The sequence below is a fragment of the Lutjanus erythropterus genome, chromosome 6 (assembly GCF_056507025.1).
Source record: "Lutjanus erythropterus isolate fLutEry1 chromosome 6, fLutEry1.hap2, whole genome shotgun sequence".
NCBI lineage: Eukaryota > Metazoa > Chordata > Actinopteri > Lutjaniformes > Lutjanidae > Lutjanus > Lutjanus erythropterus.
The window spans coordinates 30071646-30092431 of record NC_139322.1 but is presented as its reverse complement, the minus strand read 5'-3'; the positions used below and the strand labels follow the sequence as shown (position 1 = coordinate 30092431).

General features: G+C 39.2%; 1 protein-coding gene across 3 annotated transcripts in view; it reads left to right on the top strand.

The window, feature by feature from the left end:
• The window catches only part of LOC146325535 (helicase ARIP4-like), an 88981-nt gene that overhangs the window by 58280 nt on the left and 9915 nt on the right, over positions 1-20786 (top strand). For all 3 annotated transcript variants that reach the window (XM_084721609.1, XM_084721611.1, XM_084721610.1), the window contains 8 exons: positions 7809-8052; positions 10538-10671; positions 11688-11861; positions 17830-18050; positions 18348-18530; positions 19106-19239; positions 20151-20347; positions 20452-20655. In XM_084721609.1, coding sequence (XP_084577735.1) covers positions 7809-8052; positions 10538-10671; positions 11688-11861; positions 17830-18050; positions 18348-18530; positions 19106-19239; positions 20151-20347; positions 20452-20655 — 1491 coding nt within the window. The remainder of the gene's footprint in view (positions 1-7808; positions 8053-10537; positions 10672-11687; positions 11862-17829; positions 18051-18347; positions 18531-19105; positions 19240-20150; positions 20348-20451; positions 20656-20786) is intronic.

Sequence of the window (20786 nt, the reverse complement as noted above, 5' to 3'; positions counted from 1 at the left end):
TTGCATCTGATATACAGTATGTTTTAATTTAGCCTATTTTGATGACTTCTCTATCCAGTAAGCACTTATGTGATGACTTTTTATGTGATTATAGCATCTTTCCAGGGATCCTGCTGCTAAAAATTGCATCGTGGGACCACAGAGAGTTGCTAAAGTCTTAAGTGCATTTAAAGAGAAAACATTGCTTGAAGATTTTACTTAATTTATGCTTCCAAATTTGCCTCCCTGTGAGAGGTGTAAATGGCACTGTTAGAGGTTGTGATGATAAGTTGACTGGTGGTAGTAGTGTTGGTCAACAGTCATGAAAGACGGATGTGATGGATTTGAGCTTTTTTGATGGAGGGGTTGATTAACTTTTTAATGCAACTGAGATTAGTATTATGTAAGGTGTTTGTCTGGCATTATACACCAAATTACTCACCTTTTATCAGAGTGGCTATTTAGATTGGAGGGCTGCCATTTCTGTGTCGTAGTATCATTTCCACAGCACCCAATACTTGTGTGTGTGTATTTGTGTTGTTTGTTTAGCAAGCTTCAAGAGAGGTTTTCAGTTTCCTTGGTCCTCAGTGGGGAGTATGGAGTGATTCATTAGTTATATAATGTATTTGTGTATTTGTGTGTGTGTGTGTGTGTGTGTGTGTGTGTGTGCATGTGTTGTGTAACCTGTCCCTACTGTCTGGTCATGATGCGGTTAGAGTCTCCCCAAGGTGCATGTTTGCAAGTCTGTGCCTATGAATCTGTATGTCTACCTGTATGTATGTGATCGTGAGTGTGCTTTTTTTCATGGAAGCTGTCAAGGTGAAGTGCCTCATACGCAGTCCCAGCCGCTCATTTATGAATCTGATGTCTGATCTAATTTTTCAAAGTTGAGTTTCATCCTGTGAGCGCCTGGAAAAACGACATATTAATATAATATTGACGGGATGAGAGGGTATAGAATATAGAACATTGATAGTACAGGCGTATCCTTGAGGTGATGAAACTTGTTTTTCTGCATACTCCTCTGCAATTTCTCTTTTCTTTTAAAAGTAGTTTTTGGTCGAAAAACAAGCTGGCATTCAGCCAACGTGACAAATGTTACATAAGCGACTGAGACTGATGCCAGCATGTTCACACTATGATATAAAAATCCAACCTCAAAAGAAAGTACATTGCTTTAGTTGTAGCCTTGTAGTTGAGCAGCTTGTTGTAAGTATACACCTAACAGTTATTTTCATCAGTTAATGTTATTTTTCGATCAATTTGCTTGTCTTATGATGCCAAAAATGTTGAAAAATGGCCACAACAATTCCCCAGCTCAAGGTGACATCCTCTGATTGACCCATCCTTCCCTTCCTTCGATCTGTGCTTCAGTAACAGTTGAGTAAGATTGATTCTTCAATTTTTTTTTCCAGGATGGTAAAGACATGTCCTGCCCTAAAGGAAAAAAGAAGCTAGAATAAAGCTATGTGCTCGGCTCATCTGTTGAAAAGGAAAACAAATTTGGGGGATGGCTAAAAGATGGTGCTAGGGGACTTTAAATTAAATGAAATTAGAAAATTAGAAAATTAAATTAGCTAATGTTCGCTAACAAGCTGGCTAATTCACATCCCTCATTAGCTAGCTAGTTAGTGTTTTGCTAACATTAGCTAACTTAAGATGTTATGATATGTTGCTTTTAGCGGTCCCCCAGCAATGTCTTTTAACCATCTTCAAAATCTGATTTTCTTTTCAACATGGAGCGTAGCACATAGCATATCAAAGCACACAAATCAGGGAAGGAGAAAGTTGGGAGGTTCGATCGGGTACCAAGCTTGCTCAACTGTTATTAAAACTCAGTGATGGGACTGTATTTGACAATGTGTGAATATGCTTCTGACACATTATGTATTTTATTGAAATATTTCATATTTCTTACAAAAAGCTGTAGTTTCGTACCATTAAATGCACACAAATAAACCATGTTCTTCATGTTCTTGACATTGCTTTTCATAGTGAACAGTGGACTTTGGGAGAAAAAAAATTAATTAACTATTAATGTCAATAACTAATCAGTACTATAGACAGATACATGAACACGAGCAAAACAACATAAAGTCAGCCTGACACTGACACTGAGTTTGTCTCCTCTTCCAGCTGCTCTCACAGCCAACCGAAAGTCTTTATCTTTTCTAAAACAGATACATTTCTCTGGTAAAGCCATAAACTGGCTGTTAAATACTCTGTCAGTGACTTTAGCCAATCTGCTAATGACCTGTTCCACTGCATCCCATGCTCAATATCCCATTAATCCTAACTGGAAACACAAATCCTGTACTGAATTATTAGTCCATGAGAGGAAACAGCTGCGCTTCTCCAACACTACCATCTTATAATACAAACAACAAATGTGATTTGTCGTTCTGTTTTAGGTAAAACAATAAGATAATATTTGAGTTTTTTTGGATTTAAACATCTCAGATATGCTAAATCAGCTTGAAATCAGGTGTATCTTGTGTGCATGGAGACTGAATGTGCACACAAGGCATGTTTACCAAGTAATAAAATCATATTTCGTAACATATTTTCTCAAGGGCCATGCCAGCATCTCTCTCTCTCTCTCTCTCTCTCTCTCTCTCTCTCTCTCTGTTCTCTCTCTCTCTGTGGTGAATAATTCCTAGAGTTGTTGTCCTCTTGACCCGAGCAAAGGAAACAGTCCTGCTTCCCAGAATCTGCGTCTCTGTGTGCCTGTTTGTGTGTGTCACCACTATGTTTTTTTAATCGCTCTCTCTCTGTCTGTGTGTGTGTGTGTGTGTGTGTGTGTGTGTGTGTGTGTGTGTGTGTGTGTGTGTGTGTCTTTCCACCCCCTCTCACTCTGAAGTACATCTCCCTCTTTGAATGATGACCTCGCTTTCATCTCTCTCCCCTCTTCTCTTTCCTTTCCTGTCTGCCCCCTCAGTGGCTCTTATGAGTGCACACCATGTGTGTGTCTGTGTCTGTGTGGTGATGTTGAGGCTCTCTGCATTTCAGGAATCATTATATAACTGTTCTGTAAGGTAGAGTTGGAGGGCAAAGTAGGGGGAAGATGGGGTGATCCAAATCTGGGACATCTTTATTTTTTGTTTTGCTGCTCTTATCTCTACCTGATACTCATTAAATAGTGTCCAGTCTCATAAAAGCTTTCACATTTACTGTTCTGGACAAACAACGCCTGGTAGCTTGTTCCTGGAAAAAGAAATAATGTGGTGCACAGGAAATTATGTATGAAATCTGTTTCCTGTTTTATTGAAATGAATGGAAGAAAGAGGACTGGCTAGTTAGCATGAGCAATAAACTCTAAACAATGTAGCGACGTCACAGTGCTTCACACACATTACAACTGACAAAAACTTTAGTAACTCTTTAATTTCACATCTGAAACTTTTAAAGCAGCAACTAAACTTATCAGCCATAGAGAAACTCTGGCCTACGTGGTACCTGTAGTCTGAGGAAAGAGTAGAGATTTTAAAATTTAGGTGCTTATTAGCAGAAATGAACCAAAGGGGACACCGAGATAAAAAAAAAAAAAACCTCCTCACATAAGAGGTTTACTTCTGGGGGTTAACTGAGAACAAGTAATTGGGTTTCAGTCGAATGTCAAAAAATACATTTTTTCAAACATTACAATATTTTCTCCAGAATGATCACTCTTATATGAACAGACAAAACAAAACTAAAGGCCCAAACACAAAAAAAGCAATGATTGACTTGCCTCATGTGACAATTGAGGCTCCTGTGGCGTACTGCAGACATCAGATTCAAAAAGCCACATCATCACCACAGACTTGATTGTATTTTACAAAAAGGGTGCTATTCAGGCAAAACGTTTTTTATTACCAGTACCACCATGAATACATTTCTACTTAAGTAATTTATATGAAATGATAATAGCACAGAAAACCTGTTCATTATTATAATTATTAATGATAATACTAAACAGGTTTAATAAAATATTGTCCTGAGGCAAAAAAAATCATGACATTTTATTCCTTTTAGCTCTCTTCAAACAGATACTGCAGCCACAGAAAAGACCAAATTTGGTTGCTGGGTCCTTATTTAACGCTTCAAAACTGAAACAAGGTCAGAGAAGGGGCGTCAAGGCAGTTTGATGCACTTCATAATGTTTTAGTGCCCGTTTGGATGTTTAAAATAATGGGTGTACTTAAAAACGTGCATGCCAGACACTTTCAGATGCTGTCAGTGCAGCTACAACCACACCTGTAGCTGCCTGTTGTCCCTCCTAGTACACTGATTGGTTGCAGCACTTTTTGGTGTGGACACAAACGACTAACTTGAAGCCCAGCTCTCGATCTTGTGAATCCAGCTGCCGCGCAAGTAAGAAAAGTCAGGGGATCACCAGAATCATTAGATTCATCCTCTGATGAAATCCATCCAATGGCTGTCGAGATCAGTTAAGACATGTTGGTCATCTTGAAACAGACCCACGGAAAACGTATCTGTTCATAAATCCATTTAACAAAAAAGGACAATAAGAGTGGTACATGTATACATACAATATGTATGTACAGTATGTATTCATACAATAAGTCACTGGATGTATATTCATCCCAGTGCAGACTGAACATGTCTAACCATCGTTAACAGTAAAAAGTGAGGATTGTGCTGCCTGGTCGGAGGTGTGACGGTTCTAAATGTTTTCTACAACGTTTGTGGTGTAATTGATTTTAATTAGTTCACTCTTTTCTCTTCTCTGGTAGTAACTAATTTGCTATCACAATGATTGCAAATGAATTGTTTTGAAATGCTACTCTGAGACACATAATCATACCACACACACACACACACACACACACACACACACACACACACACACACACACACACACACAAAAACTACTGAGACTGACTGGTGTCATTAGCAGCCACATGAAGAAGTTTCTTATCACGTCGTAGATGGACTGAAGGGGCGTTTTATGTAAGTTGTTTTTCAACTCGCAGTGAGCTCATCACCAGCCTCCATGCTCCATTATGTTAAGTGTGTGTGTGTGTGTGTGTGTGTGTGTGTGTGTGTGTGTGTGTGTGTGTGTGTGTGTGTGTGTGTGTGTGTGTGCGTGTGTGTGCGCATGTATACGCAAATTCAAAATGTGTGAAACTGAAGCTAAGGTTTGCCAGGTGTCATGCGGTGACCACGTCTTGTATGTATCATTTGTGTGTGTGTGCTGAAACTGAAAATCATGTGTGTGCTGGCAGTGTGTTCTTGTTTGTCCAGTCATACCAGGCAGCTTTTTGGCTGGACTGGCCTCAACGTTTGTGTGTGTGTGTGTGTGTGTGTGTGTGTGTGTGTGTGTGTGTGTGTGTGTGTGTGTGTGTGTGTGTGTGTGTGTGTGTGTTGATTTGTATTCTTATGTGAACACTTGTCCTCTGGAATGTGTGTGCGCACATTTATGTGTGAGTTTGTGTGGTTTTAAGTGTGTGTGTGTGTCAGTGTTTGTGTCCTGTGTTTCATAAGCCGTCCATATTTATGATCCAGCTCTTACATAAGCCTCAGATCTGGTTCAGTGTGTCTCTGCCAGAACAACTGAGAGAGAGGAGGAGGAGAGAAGGAGAAGAAGAAGAAGAAGGTGAAAGTGGAGTACAGGCAGATTGAGCGAAGAAGTAACACAAATGAGGACAAGTTTAGAATAAGATTGAAGAATGGAAATAAAACAAACAGAGCTGAGAACAAGGTGCAGAACCGAGCAGTTTTCACAGTGTTGTTTTGAAGTATGCCCTGGCTTAGGATGAGAGGAATTGTCATCATGGCCTTTTGCAAATGTAGTTAAATCTTAATTTCAATAAATTTGAAAACTAATATCGTCACAGGCTCTGGCTGACAGCAGCAGATCAAATGAGTCAAATCAGTTCGAAGGAAATTCCAGTAAACAGTCGTGACTGGAAAGATGTCAGCAGCTTGAAAAAACAAGTCCTAATGAATGTAAGAAATCCTGCACGAAAAGTAGATTTTAACAATTCCATTATTAAATATTTGATCATAAATACATGATTAGTGGCAAAGGAGTGAGTTTGTGCCTTTAATATTAGCCTTAAGGATATTTTAAATTAATGGACACCATTTACACCTTGTATTAAAATATGATCTGTGTCCAGTGTGTTGTACAGATTGTGCTTACACCTACCTAAAATCCAAACACAATGCAAGCCAGATGACCTACAGATGTGGTCTGGCAGATCTGATCACATTCTGATCATAAAACATTTACACCTTTTATTTTTTACACCATTTATGTACAGTTGGATCACAACATATTTACACCTTGCATTAATATGTTTTTTTTCCTTATCTGGATAACTTATCCAGACACAGATCACATTTTAATACCAGGTGAAAATGGGGTGACCAGAGTTTACTTTATTTTGGGTTTTTTTTAGGGGTTGGTGGTTTGTCCTCCAAAATCCAAAACTGTACAGCAGACTTTCAGTAAAAAAGGAACAAAAATCCAAGTTTTTGGTTGTTTTGGTTTGTACATGCCTGATGTTGATCCAACTGTTGATGCAGATGTACTTTGCCAAGTTACTGTCCTGTGTCATTTTTATGGATGAAGAGATAAAAGGTAAACATCACAAAAATGTTAACCAGCACAGAACTGAATAGTGACCACATAATGATGCAAAAATGATATTGTGATGTTGATATAGTCAAACTGGGAGGATTCACATATTTGACTTGGGATTGTTCAGATCACCTGAGGATTCATTAATATGATTCATGTCCTCCAGTGTACTGACAGTTATAATTAATAGGTGTGTGTTGTCAAGTATAATCAGTGCTATGAGCGGTTATGGGAGGTGAGGCGTTGCTGGAAGCCCAGAGGAACCCAAAGACTTATGTTTATCTAATGACACAACCCGCCACATGTTAGACGAAGGGGTGTCCTGGTTGACAGTCAGGAATATTTGATTATTTTAAATGTTGCTCATTTTTGGAAGGACTCCCAAAACATGCTCTTCACTTGTGGTTGGGGAAGCAGTGGGAAATAAATCATAAAATCATAAATTTTCTATGGCAAATGCTCACATAGTATGTACAATACCACGTTGTTATTACAGAGGAAAGTCAGGATCCCAGCCTATAGTTGTGTGAAATGTGTTAATTCATTTCAGAATCAGTTCTTGAGTCTTAGTTTTATTTTTGTATGTTAAAATTTTACCATTACTCGTAGGGTGGTGCTATTCTTTGCAGACGACTGATAGTAATATGTTTCAAATGTTTACTCAAATAAAATTCAAAAATGGATAATACCACACACTTGCATCCTCACTGCATTCCCATTCCCATATCTTTTACAACCTTTACTTCATATCAGCTCACCTTACCAAGTACATGTTGCATGCAGTTTGTATACAACTGGGACAAACGAGTTCGTCCTAACATTACGCTCTGAACTTTGACCCTCTTGCTCATACATCCGTCACAGCCCATAGCACGAAATCTGAAGTACAAAAAAAAGTATGATATTTGGAATGCAGCTTTACACTTGATTGCATTGTTGTGTCATTGTGGCTTCTGCCAGCAAGCTGTCATCTCTCTGTGGTTTCTCAGCGTCTCAGCTGATGTGACACATCTTCTTCATCATTCATCATTCATGAAGATCACTTTGCATCCATTGAAGATTGGACAAGTTGAAAGGATGTTTGTCCTCCTTGGCAACGTAGTTAGCAGCTCTAAACTCATACCTTACGTGTAACATACATGCCCTGTGTTAATGTCTTACCACTTTCACAATATGTCTTTTGTTGCCACACTTGAATAAATAACCATTACTTTCTTCTCTTCCTGTCTTCCTCACACAGACCAGTCCCACGGCGCCCCCTTCAGCTCCGAGAATGAGGCTCAGGGAGGCGACTCCGCTGCCTGGCAGTGCACCCCTCCCCCATCTACCTCACCTTCGGGGGAGACGCCGGCCCACCCTCCTCCATCCCAGCCCCCACCCAGACCCCGCTCCAGGCCGGCCAGCCAAAGCCCCTCCCCTCCCTCCGCCCTGACAGGAACCAAGAAGAGAAGCTCCAAACCGGCACACATGAGACGCAACATCAGGTACTGAATCCTCTCCTCAACTGGGAAAATTGTCTTAGTGGAAGGGTGTAAATAACCCACTATCATTTCTTATTAATGCTGTTTCAGTGTGCTGTGTTAAAGAAACTGATTCCTGTACTTAATATAAAAATATTACTGCTATGACATTAAAACCCAGGGTACCATTGAAGTAGTGACTCATCTTAACAGCTTTGCTCATGAAATACGAGGCATAGATAGTGGTTTGATTTATCATATGTTATTTGACAATACGCAGTGCAATATGTTTGCCCAAATGTTGTCAAAAGCTAATTTCATCAGTAGTCCCTGGACATCTGGGGTCACCAGTGACGTGCAGCAGCAAAAAGAAGCGCAAAAAAGTGAGTTTAACACAGCACTGATAATATACTACACATTAGACCCAATAAAATATTATTATTACAAACAAAATCAAATCACACCGGATTAAAAGTTTTTTTTTCAGCTATTTTAAATTAGATTTTTAGAAAATGAGTCAGTGCTTGGCAAGAAGTAACCAGTCAACCCTGAGATAGAAAGGATTACCACACAATCCCCTGAGTGTTTCTGCTGAGATGCCGAGTAAACTAACACTCACTCAGCTTATTCAACACTTATTGTATTTCAAATAACATTCATTGTTGGCTGAATAATCGGATTTATCATCTCCTTGCTGTATCTCTTTTTGCCTTCTTCCTCTCTTCCTTGATCCTCTGATTTCATTCTCATTTTGAAGAACTTAAGCACAGGCACCAATTACTGATCAAATCTGTCAGTGATTATAGTTAAGCATGCTCAGTCTGCAGATTCATTCCTCGGGCTGCCAGTAAACATGATATAGCTCAGCCTCAAGTATGCTGTTGTTCTTACATAACAGCATCTTTACAATGACGTCCAACAGATATGCAAACTCTGGCTTCAGTCTTTGTGTATGTGAGTGGAGTTACCAGGTGTTTGTCTGCTACATTACAAGCACTGATTAGTATCCTTTCCTTTAATAAAAATGCTTCAGATTTCAACAATGAATCATTTTAATATAATTCTCTTCCAAATAATAAAATTATGCAGTTGTCAAGATATTGAATTTCTCAATTATGAATACATATTGTGAAAACAGCTAATTCCTTTGTGCCAACATTTACACACGGACGCTGAAATTTATATAATTTTTAATGAGCCTGACATCCCCTGGCAGCTTATAAAAAATAGCCTACAAACATTTAATGTATTGTTCATTTCCTTGCCTTTTACTGAGGTAGCCCATTTACTAAATAATTGCTAATAATTACTTGTCTCAGATGATATAGCTTAAAACTGGACTCATTGATTTTTGGCAGTACGACTCAGGAACAACAAGCTAATGGATACACAACCCTAACACAGTCCCAGGGGGCTAACATGCTAGTGAACACTTTTACAGCAGATTCTTAGTAACATCAGCATTTATCAGGAGTCGTGTTCCTGTACACTATTGGACACATAAACATCCAATATTAACTCTTCTTTTAAGTCTAATTTTGTTCCCACCAGCTCCTGAGAAAAATGTGTGGCTCCTAAATACCTAAATGTTTTTCTATATTCACCAGCTATTTGCTAACTTTGTCACTTTGCTTTGCTAAAGAGGTAGCTCACAGTGGGTTTATTAGCACGTTTTTGTTGAAACAAAGCTGCAGAATGGGGGGGTATTATAATAACTTGGTTTATATTAATAATACAGCTAATTCCTTTGAGACAACATTTACGCATGAAAGAGATTTGTCTAAATTTTAGGTAGTCTAACGTCTTCTGGCATCTCATAAAAATTTGCCTATAAACACACAATGTATTGTCAATTGTCTTATCTTTTACTGTAGTAGCATGTTTACTTAATAGATATTAAAATGCAAGCTAATTTCTCAGATAATATAACTTAATATTGACTTGAGATTGAGATTTTTGGCTTTTAAGGGGCAGAAGAGTTAGCAAACACCTAGCTCACACTCATCAGCTAGCATTCATATGGAGTCGTGTTCCTTTCCACCAGTAGTAAGTCCAATATTCATTCTAACTTTTTTTTTCCATCCACTCCCTAGAAAAATATGTGGCTTATAAGCAGTTCAATGTTTTGATGCATTCAGTAGCTGCCCTAGTTGCTCACTTGTAATTGCTAATAGTGGCTTTATCTTTTTGGCTGAAAATGACTAAACTGAAACAATCAACTGAAAGAGGTTATAAAGCTCCTCAGAGGTGCAGAATGGGGTAATAATTCTCTGTGACTTTGGCTATGTGAGTCACACCATTCACAGTACGGAGTAATTTCATTCCATGTTAATAATTAAAAAATACTGATAAATGCAGCTGTGAACAAATCACTATTTGACACGCAACTGATTCATCATCATATGAATGTGTAGAAATTGAAAACCGTGTCTCCTGGCATTTAATAAATACAGTGGTGTATTGGTGTGTACATATATATATGTTATTTTTCTTTTCTGTGTCTGTGTAGGAAGTTACTGAGGGAGCATCAGTTGGAGGCAGTGACCAAAGCCGCTCAGCAGGACGAATTGGAGAGGAGGCGACGTCTGGAGCAGCAGAGAAAACAGGATTTCCCCGTACCACTGCTGCCTGAATACACAACTGGTGAGAGCGTGTACCCCCGAAATAATGCTCCCATTAATGGTAACAGCATCCACTCGTCCATCAAGCACAAAGACTGGTTTGCACCAAAAAAGATGAATTCAGTCTAAGATGAGTTCTAATCAGAGGTCAGCAAAACTAGATTTAAAATGAGTAAAACCAGATTTAAAGTTAAATAGAGCTCTGTTGCATACTTAAAAACTAATCTCAGTTTAGTAAATCCAATTTTAGTAAATCAGAATTAAATAGTAACCAAGATAGAGATACTTGCTCACCCAAATTGAGATAAAGAAATAAAGAAAAAAATAAAGTCCTGTTGGGACCTTGTAAGTACAAGAATTGGGCCAACATCATTTGCTTGTTATCATAAAGGTTAACAAAATGTTACATTGGTTGCTAGCTAGCTAAACAGCTATATTTGTAAGTTATATTGTTTGTTAGCTAACTTAATATTGTTTGCTTGGCAATAAAAAAGTTAAAGTTAAACCTCCTTAAATGTAATTTTTTTTTTCAAGATTACTTTTTTGGCTTTTGCCTTTATTTTTTGGATAGGGACAGCTGAAGATATGACAGGAAAGGGGGTAGAGAGAGAGGGAATGACACGCAGCAAATAGGCCACAGGCGGGAATCGAACGAGCGAACGCTGCAAAGGACCAGCAGACTCAGTACATGGGGCGAGCGCTTTACCAACTGAGCTATGGGAGCACAACCCTTGAATGTAATTTTAGAGTAAATATTGGATCACATTTTAAATTGGAGTCCAACAGAATTAAAATTAACCTAGGTTTAGAGTAAAAGCTAAACTGAAGTGTAAAAGAGAGGTTTAAATTTAAGTCATATTAGTGAAACCTATACAAAGTACAAACCTCGAAAAAACCTATGAAACATACTGTTCAGATGCTAGCAGAGCCTGCTTACAACACTAACTCCCATCTCAGTCTTCTGTCCACTTTTGGTCTTTGCTTTCTTCCTTTTTTCACACTCTTGATGTGCTGCGTCACTCCTGTGCGTCTCTCCAGGTGATGTGACGAAACACGTGTCATCATCATCTGCATCAACAGCATCTCAGCAAGAAGTTAAGTCGGTCAGACAGGAGGTGATCTGCCTGGACTCCAGCAGCACCGGCATCAGCGAGGACGACTGCAAGACTAACGTACCCACCTCTACTATCACAGAGCACAAACACAAAACAGGTGAGACACACACACACACACACACACACACACACACACACACACACACACACACACACACACACACACACACACACACACGCACGCACACACACACACACACCAGATTGTATATTATCAAATATAGTGTTATGCATTTATTCTTAATTTCTAAAATACAAACAAACAAAGAAACTTGAAACTGGATTTTTAAGATCGTAAAACAAGCAGAAAAAGCAATCAGAGGGAAGGAGTTTGCTTTTTTCCGACTTCTTTTGACATTACCTTGAAACAAATTAAGTGTTTTAAATGAGACCTTGTGCATGTTACTATCATGAATTCTTTTCTTTTCGGTGCTGTTAGTAAGCATATTTCAAACATGAAAACAGCAAAATTGCTTCATTACAATATGTTGAGATAAGTCAGATCACAGGGCAAAAGTGGACTGAAAAGTAGAAATGCAGAAAAGGCTTGCCATGTGGGTGAAAATCCATTGGAATATTAGGGTCAGGATTAATTTCTGGATGAACCTTATGATCATTTGGCAGGATTTCAGCCCTGTTTAGAAAGAAAAATCCCTAAATATGCAGCTCACATTTAGTATATTCACAAAAATAACTTTAAAAAAATGCCAAAATAAAAAAAAAAGAGGCCCTGAAGTGCTCAAAAAATTAATTTTCTTGGAGAATCTAGATTTCAAAGCTGTATTTTTATTCCTTTCCTAAACTGTACCCCACACATCAAAAATCGTCGTCCCACATTGCCCTGTCGACTTTTGATTGTGTAAGTGGGGTAGTGGGTCAAACGGTCATGAAAGCAGATAGGGATACATGGAGCTGTGAAGTTAATTTATTACCCATCATCCCGCTCTATATTCTGAGCTGTCTGCACAGCTAGGAAAAGCCTGGAATAAGCCAGATGCTAATTCTTGAGATACCTAAACAGCACATGGTGATCTTTGGTACAACGTGTGAAGATTTCTTTCAGATGTCAAGGTACACCAACGTTGATTTAGAGTTTTAAAAACCAAATGATGTGTTAAAGCTCACAGGACAGTCAGACATGTCCTCAGAGTATACACCACAAATTAAGACGTGTCATAAATTTGCTTTTTAATGGGTTTTACTGCTGATCTCAGCACATTTTAGTACAACATATAGAGATGTGTATTTTAATACTGTGAGCTTTGAAAGAAAGATTTAATCTCCCTTCGGACATGAACTGGTTTCATCTGCCTGTTAAAATAATAACTTTTCAGTTTTCTATCATAAATTTCAGTTAAACAGCTGTTATGAATATAGCTGCAGTGATGATATGCATGGGATTTTTGATAGAAATGTGAACTGTAAACAGATAGCATGACTGAAAGCTGAAAATGTAAGCAGAAAGGTTAGACTCATGGTCAGATAAAGTGATTTTTAAAGGTTTCTTCTCTCATCCTGCACCATAAGGAGAAAAAAACAAAATCTTCTTCTCAAGAACTTAAAATCACCCCATTCTCTGTTTATTAAATTGTCTTTCTCTGTCTGTTGCATACGAAATTACAATTAAACCAATTTATTACACAATTGGTGCGTTTATGTCACTAATCCGAGCCGAGTAGCTGATTTATTCAAAGATGACACTGTCATGTTAAACTGCCAACACATTTATGAAGTGCTTGAAAGCTCCTTAATCCTGGTTTATGAAGGTATTCTAAAATGGTCCCAACTGTGTTTAATCCCAGTGAGACGTTACAGTAAATTGTCAAGAATCTTCTGAAGATATCAATGTAGTTGCACAATGCACAATTTTAAAATGATGAAAACCTTTGTATTACAGTCTTGGTTGAGAAACAGTGGAGCTACTCCTTATTTCTCATTAAGATTTGCTCCAGACTCCAAACTTAGATTAGATTAGATGGGATTTTATTTTGAACATGTAAAAAATAAATACAATCTATAAGAATAATAAATTAACTTAACTGCAAACATTCAGCAGATTCACAATAAATAATTCATGTCCAAAAAGGGGTGGAAAAAAATGAACACTTGTCAAGTCCTACCCCCTTTTTTTATTTCCTATTGATAACATTTGTAATTAGCATGAATATTCAGCTTTTTGGCCCACATTCAGGACACAGCGAGAGCAAATTAGCAGAATAAAGGAAACAAAACAAATCAAAATCAACCTACACATCCTGCCCCCAACAAATGTTTTGTTCTGGAAATGTTTTCAGATGTGTTTTAGTAGCTAACCAAGTTTGTTATATCCCCATAAACTCAGACCTTTCAGCTGCACAGTTCAACCACAGGACATAAAGCCAATCCACTGGTGCAGTTTGAGCTGCACAGTTCCAGCAGTTTTGCCGGTGTCTGGTGGAAGCCTCACATCTCGGAAGCATCAGTCTCTGAGAGATTAAGCAAAGCAGCCTTAATAGCCTCATGACAGCCATGCGTTTATTAAATTACACACTCTGTTTCAAATTGCTTTTCTGAGCCCAGGGGTCTGGAAAAGTCGGTGCATTAAAAGGCCGCATCGGCTCGAATTTCCAGGAAACAAATCAAAGGACTGAAAAACAACCAAAAATATTTGAATGAGGTTTTTTTTTTTTTTTTGTGCTAAAAAGCCACAACACAACAGATGTCCTCATGCTGGTAGTGATGTTCAACATCATGTCCACAAACAGTTTAGTGTTCAGAAACGTCCTGCTACCAGTTCCCTTGTGTTACTTCGACGCTATATTTCAGCCTCCTTTTTGTCTCAGTAAAGACAATATGAAGGAAGTTACACTTAATTTCAAAGTATTTTGACTAGGGCTGCAACTTTTCATTATCAATTAATCGGGCAAATTTCTTGATTAATTGATTAGTTGTTTTATCAATAAACTGTCAGAAAATCATAAAAAAATGTTGATCACCATTTCCCAAAGGTAGAATCAGTAGGATTTGTCTGAGCTGTGCCAGTCGCACCAGAACAGTAGTTGACTGTTGAGTCTTTCCCAGGACGTCAAATACCAATGTTTTTTGGTCAATAAAATGTCCCAAACAAGGCAAAATAATGAGAAAATAAGAAAATTAGGACAGAGGGCTGCAGGGTCTCTGCAGGTACAGCCACCACCACAAACTTCGAGTGTGTCATAAGTGATGATTGAAAGGGATTATGTTTATGAGTCCATGCAATGGTTTGTTTTTGTTTGTTTTTTTTAGGAAAATCTTGCATATTTTGCCTTTGAAAGTTTTGTTTCTCCCCAGCTCAAAGTTATTCAGTTTACTGTCATGAGGGAGTAAAGAAACCATAAAGTATTCACATCTAAGAGGCTGAAATCAGAGCATTTGGGCATTTTTTCTTGAAAAATAGTTGGCAATTACCTTAGCAGCTAAAAACTAATCAATTAATCATCTAATAATTGTAGCTCTAAACTAAACATTCATACAGTTTTCTTTCATTCTTTCATGGATGAACAAACTTTTCAGCCTTTTCGGACACATTTAGTCTCCCTGCATAACCGAGGTCAAAAATCTCCTCAGTTCCTGTGTCCTGTGTGTGTGTGTGTGTGTGTGTGTGTGTGTGTGTGTGTGTGTGTGTGTGTGTGTGTGTGTGTGTGTGTGTGTGTGTGTGTGTGTGTGTGTGTGTGTGTGTGTGTGTGTGTGTGTGTGTGGTTTTTGGAGATTAGCTGCCATGTGCATCAGAATATTTAAAACCTCCACAGGGTACATCATGTACCGTTCCCTTATTGCCCAAGTGCACAGACACACACACACAGACACACATTCACAGAGCCACTCAAATTCAAGGATAAACACACACTTTAACACACACTCAGTTAGAGATAAACACACGTACACTCTGCATTGTGAGAGAAGATGTAGGCAAACTGCAGGCGCACACACCTGCAACACAAACACACACACGGGAGAGATGGAGAGAATGATGGGATGAACAAAGAGATAAGATGCAGATTTTGGGAGCTGAGGAAGACAAAAGCGAAGGAAAGACAAAAAACACGAATGGAGGGAGGAGAGATGAAAGGGAGAGAGTGTCTGTAGGGCAGATCAGAGCAGGTCTGTGGAGCAATAAAGCTGGCTAATCCTGGTTATGAGCCAGAACACACACACACACACACACACACATAATGAACACACACACACTCTCGCAGTGGCACAGTGACATTTCTAGTTGGGGTTGCATAACCAGTCTCCCCCTCCACTCTAATCCTACTTGTATAACCAGCCATTCACTGCAGTTATATAAGCGCTCGCTCTCTTTTTCACACACACTAACATACTGACACACACACACACAAACACACACACACACACACCTCTCCTCTTTCCGTCATGCCCTCACAGACTGCCAGCTTGTGTAACTTTCACCACTTGATACCATTGACGTTCAAGTCCTTTTTATCAGATATGAATTTCGGTCTTTCCACTCCATGCACACACACACAAACACACACACAAACTGAGTGTGACGTCCACGTTTGATGTAATATTGTAACACAAGTTGTGCTCGTGACAGAGCCACAGTTCACACCATCATTTGAGATGGGGGTATCAAGGCCAATTAAAACGTGGTAGTAGTTGTTTTCATGGAAAAAGCTGCAGCCCAAGTTTCTGTTCAAGTGTTTGCAAGGTTTTGTTTAGTTTCCAAATTACATTGTGATAAATTTTACAAGCTTCTTCAGCAGAAGGTGTTTTAATCCCTTTTGAAAATATTGAGGGGAAAAAGTCTGCATGGACTCTCTTTTAAAAAGGAAACAATTCTGATAGTTTTCCAAAATTTCTGTTTCATTAGTATGGTAGAATTTACTGAAATGCATATGTGAAAACTGTTAAATCACAGCTGAATCATCTGTTGTGTATCTGGAAGAGGCTTTGTAATGGTGGGGCTATTCAAGTGTCTCAATGTTGCAAGATTAGGCTAATCTGGCTGGAATATATAGTGTGGAGTGGGTAGTGATGTGCAGATGGGCTCTGAATCTGCTTGTACGCATAAATCATCCACCTTCTGCCCACCAAAAAATATTATTTTCTTCAATGCACCTCTACCGGTTCCTGTGGGCTGTATTGCCTATTAAATGATGTCCTGCAGTGCAAGCTTTGCAGGTGATTTCTTTGTTGTGTGTAAGATGCTGCCTTCGGCCATTTTAAACATCTCTGTGTGTGCAACAACGTCACTGCAGCAAATGTTAATATTTGGGCAGCAAAACCAAAAACTGTTGTTATAAATTTGACAGGACAGAGAAAACTCTAGAGAAGAAACAGAATTAAATAATCAAATAAGTTACACTGCTTTGCCTTTTACGTAAATGCACACACAGCGTCTCTTTTCCTTGGGAGAGATGCCCTATTTCGCTCCCACACCTCGACTCGTCCATGCTGCATTACCTTTTAAATTATGTCACGTAGCACCAGCTTTCCAGATAATTCCTTAATTGTGTGTTCTATTGATTATCAGAGTTTCCTTTAACAATTTATTTTCATCATGAGAAAGGCTGCTTTCACTCTTGTTTGCATGCGTGCAGTAATGTCACTGCAGCAAATATATGGGACATTTAAGTAGCAAAATTAAAAACCAGCAGAATAAATGATCAAGTTGTCATGCTGTGCCTCATTCTTAACTACACAGCATCCATATCTCTCTCTTTCTCTCTCTGGGGAGATGCTTGACCCTATATCACCCATCCGCAACCCATCTGCTATTTATCAGAATGTTAATTTTTATTGAGCTGGCCTGCGCAGTCTGCAAATTAACCGCAATGCTCGCAGCTGTAACTGCTGTTTGTGCATCACTAGCAGTGCCAAAGCCAAAAAAATAAAGTAAGTTTTTGTTATCCAAGAAAGTTTTTCCATTTGCAGATGCATATCTCTTTTACATACAGGTGTCAGTCTGAGATCAAAATGTGTTTTCTGAAGTTAAATGAAATAAACCATTTGCAAGACCTTTAATCTAGTATTTATTATATTAATTACTTCAACCTCATGCCACTCCTCCCTCTGCACAGATGTGATTGACCTGAGCTCGGGTGAGGACGACGCTATCATCAATGTTTGCAGCGAGTCCACCAACGAGGAAGAAGAGAGCGAGCCGAGTGGCGCGCACGCCAATGACGCCCTTAACCAACAGGATGCTGAGGGCAGGGTGCTGGTCAACTTGAACCATCCAGCTGCAGAGAAGGACATTTTCCTGTCGCCTCAGTTGGCGCGGGCGGTCAAACCTCACCAGGTATTTTGACTGCTGCACTCACACGTTTGGTCCTTTTTTGTCTGGTTGTTTTGCATCATTTAGGATGTACAGAAGGACCCTGTGCTGAATTATTTAAGCTCAACACTGCCTACGTTCTAATTATTTTTCTTTCTTCCTTCTTTCTTTACTACCTCACCCTCTTTTCTTATCACCATGGCTCCAACTTTCTCCTCTGTCACTATCCTCCTGGTCTTCTTATCCCTCTTTCCACCCCTTTTTTTCGCCTTTGTCCCGTCGCTATATCCTCCACCTCTTCCCCGTCCGTCTCCTCCTCAGATTGGTGGAATCCGCTTCCTGTATGACAACCTGGTGGAGTCAGTGGAGCGGTTCAGCAGCAGTTCTGGATTCGGCTGTATCCTCGCTCATAGCATGGGCCTGGGAAAAACACTGCAGGTCATCTCCTTCATCGACGTCCTGTTCAGACACACCCAAGCTCACACCGTGCTGGCCATCGTACCTGTAAGCACCTGTGCCTCTAATGATGGAATACATGGAAATGTGGAGGATTGGATGGATAAGTGTTCAGATGTAGACAATATCTTCAGTGTGGGACTCAGAAAAATAGTTGCTCTAATGATTAAATCAAAAAATGTGAATGAATAAATGAACAAGTGTTTGGGCATAATATGTTTGCTACCTTGCCCATAAGCATTAAATTTATGGTAATATAAACGTGTGAATATGTATTTTGATGACTCAATCTGTGAGTGGACATGTGACTGAATTAATATAAGAAGTGTTAAAATGGGCTGCAGTTCTCACAACTATATTCATCATTGATTTATTTATCAATTTTTTCCGATGAACCTTGAAGCCCACAAATTGTCAGAAATAGAAAAATTCACTAGATGCTGTGGCCCAAAACAATATATTAAAGTAACTTTCTTTGATGAGTTGTTTAGAAAAGCAAAGTATTTAAATTTAGTGACATGAAGCAGATAAAAGTGACACTTTGATTAGTATTTGAGAGTGTGTACCTTTTGGTGTTTTAGAGATTGACTCAGATTATTTATTGATCCATTTCCTCCTCCCAGGTAAACACGTTGCAGAACTGGCTGTCAGAGTTCAACACGTGGGTCCCGCCCCCGGAGGCGTTGCCTCCAGATACTGACCCGGGACTGGTGACGCCTCGTACCTTTAAGGTTCACATTCTCAATGACGAACACAAGTGAGTAACAGGAACAAGAGCTTTTTAAAACTATTTTTAAATCCTGCAGGGCCTTTGGTTAATTTTAAAAGCCGTCTCAGGCGGCTTGATGCAGCTACATTCATGCAGAGCAGTGAAGAGACTTTCCTTCTGTCTTCTAAAAAGACGCCATTGACCTCTTGACCTGTCTCTGTACTTGATCCCTGTCTGGCTCTACCTCTCCATCATCCACTTTCTCAACAGCTGCTTCAGCTGGAAAGACTTTCTGACTGCTGTGTGTGTTTGGGATTAGGGAGGAAGGAAGGAATGCTGTGTGATGATGATTGAGCAATTCCATGATATAGCCGTGTCTGAACGTGACACAGTAACCTCATTCTGTCTGTCAGCTTACCAAGGCAACTCTTTAAAATTAACAAAATTAGCAAGTGTTTGTTCCTGCTGTTCACTCACCGCTCTAAAAAGGCGGTTATTCATTTAGTAATTAATTGGATTTTTTTTTAGAATTACAGTGATTGATTACAATGCCCTAAATTGTTGTTTTCGCTCTTTAATACAATCTTTTCTTCTCTTCTGTGTCTCTTATTCACTTTGCTTTCATTGAAATATTCATACTTTTCATTCCTGTAGTTCCATTTAAAGGTGCATTTTAACCCAGTACAGAGAGCAGCTCAAATATGCCATTTTACATGATTCTGGCCCAGTTTACTACCTTGTAATATTTTTTTTAAATAATATTTTAGGTACTTTTAGTTTGTAAAGCCTTTATATAACTTCCTGTATTGTTTTGGGACTGATCCAAAGAGATTCAAAGTAAAGTAAAAATCAAAAGGTTAAAAAAAAAAAAGAAGTAACATCCTGTCTGTAGCAAGAAATAGTTTTTGTGGTCTCAAACACATGCAGCAACTTAATGTACCTTTTCTTTTCTTACCCAGGAATACAACGACCAGGGCCAAGGTGGTGGAGGACTGGGCTCGGGATGGCGGAGTGCTGCTGATGGGCTACGAGATGTACCGTCTGCTGTCACTGAAGAAGAGCTTCGTGGCTGGGAGGAAGAAGAAGAGCAAGAAAACGACGAGACCTGTTGTAATCGACCTGGATGAAGAGGACAGACAGCAGGAACTGCTTAAAGGTAGAAGAGATGATGATGAGGAGGAAAAATGCAAGAAATATGGACAAGAAAGTTGAATAAAATTTAGAATTTAATTTCATTTTTCACCTGTCTTCCTCCTGCAGGTATCGAGAGAGCCTTGGCCCGGCCTGGTCCAGATGTGGTGATCTGTGACGAAGGCCATCGCATCAAGAACTGCCACGCCAGCACGTCGCAGGCTCTAAAGAACATCCGAACCCGACGACGCGTGGTCCTGACTGGCTATCCGCTTCAGAACAACCTGATCGAGTACTGGTGTATGGTCGACTTTGTCCGACCCGACTTCCTAGGTATGGGACAGTCATGAAGATGTTGGCAACCGCACTTCAAAAAACACAAACCATCCTTTTAAGATCAAAAGACTGTTTTTGTTGTTTGATTGGTTTCCTGCTTTTAATATTTTAACTATACTCTTTTTTCC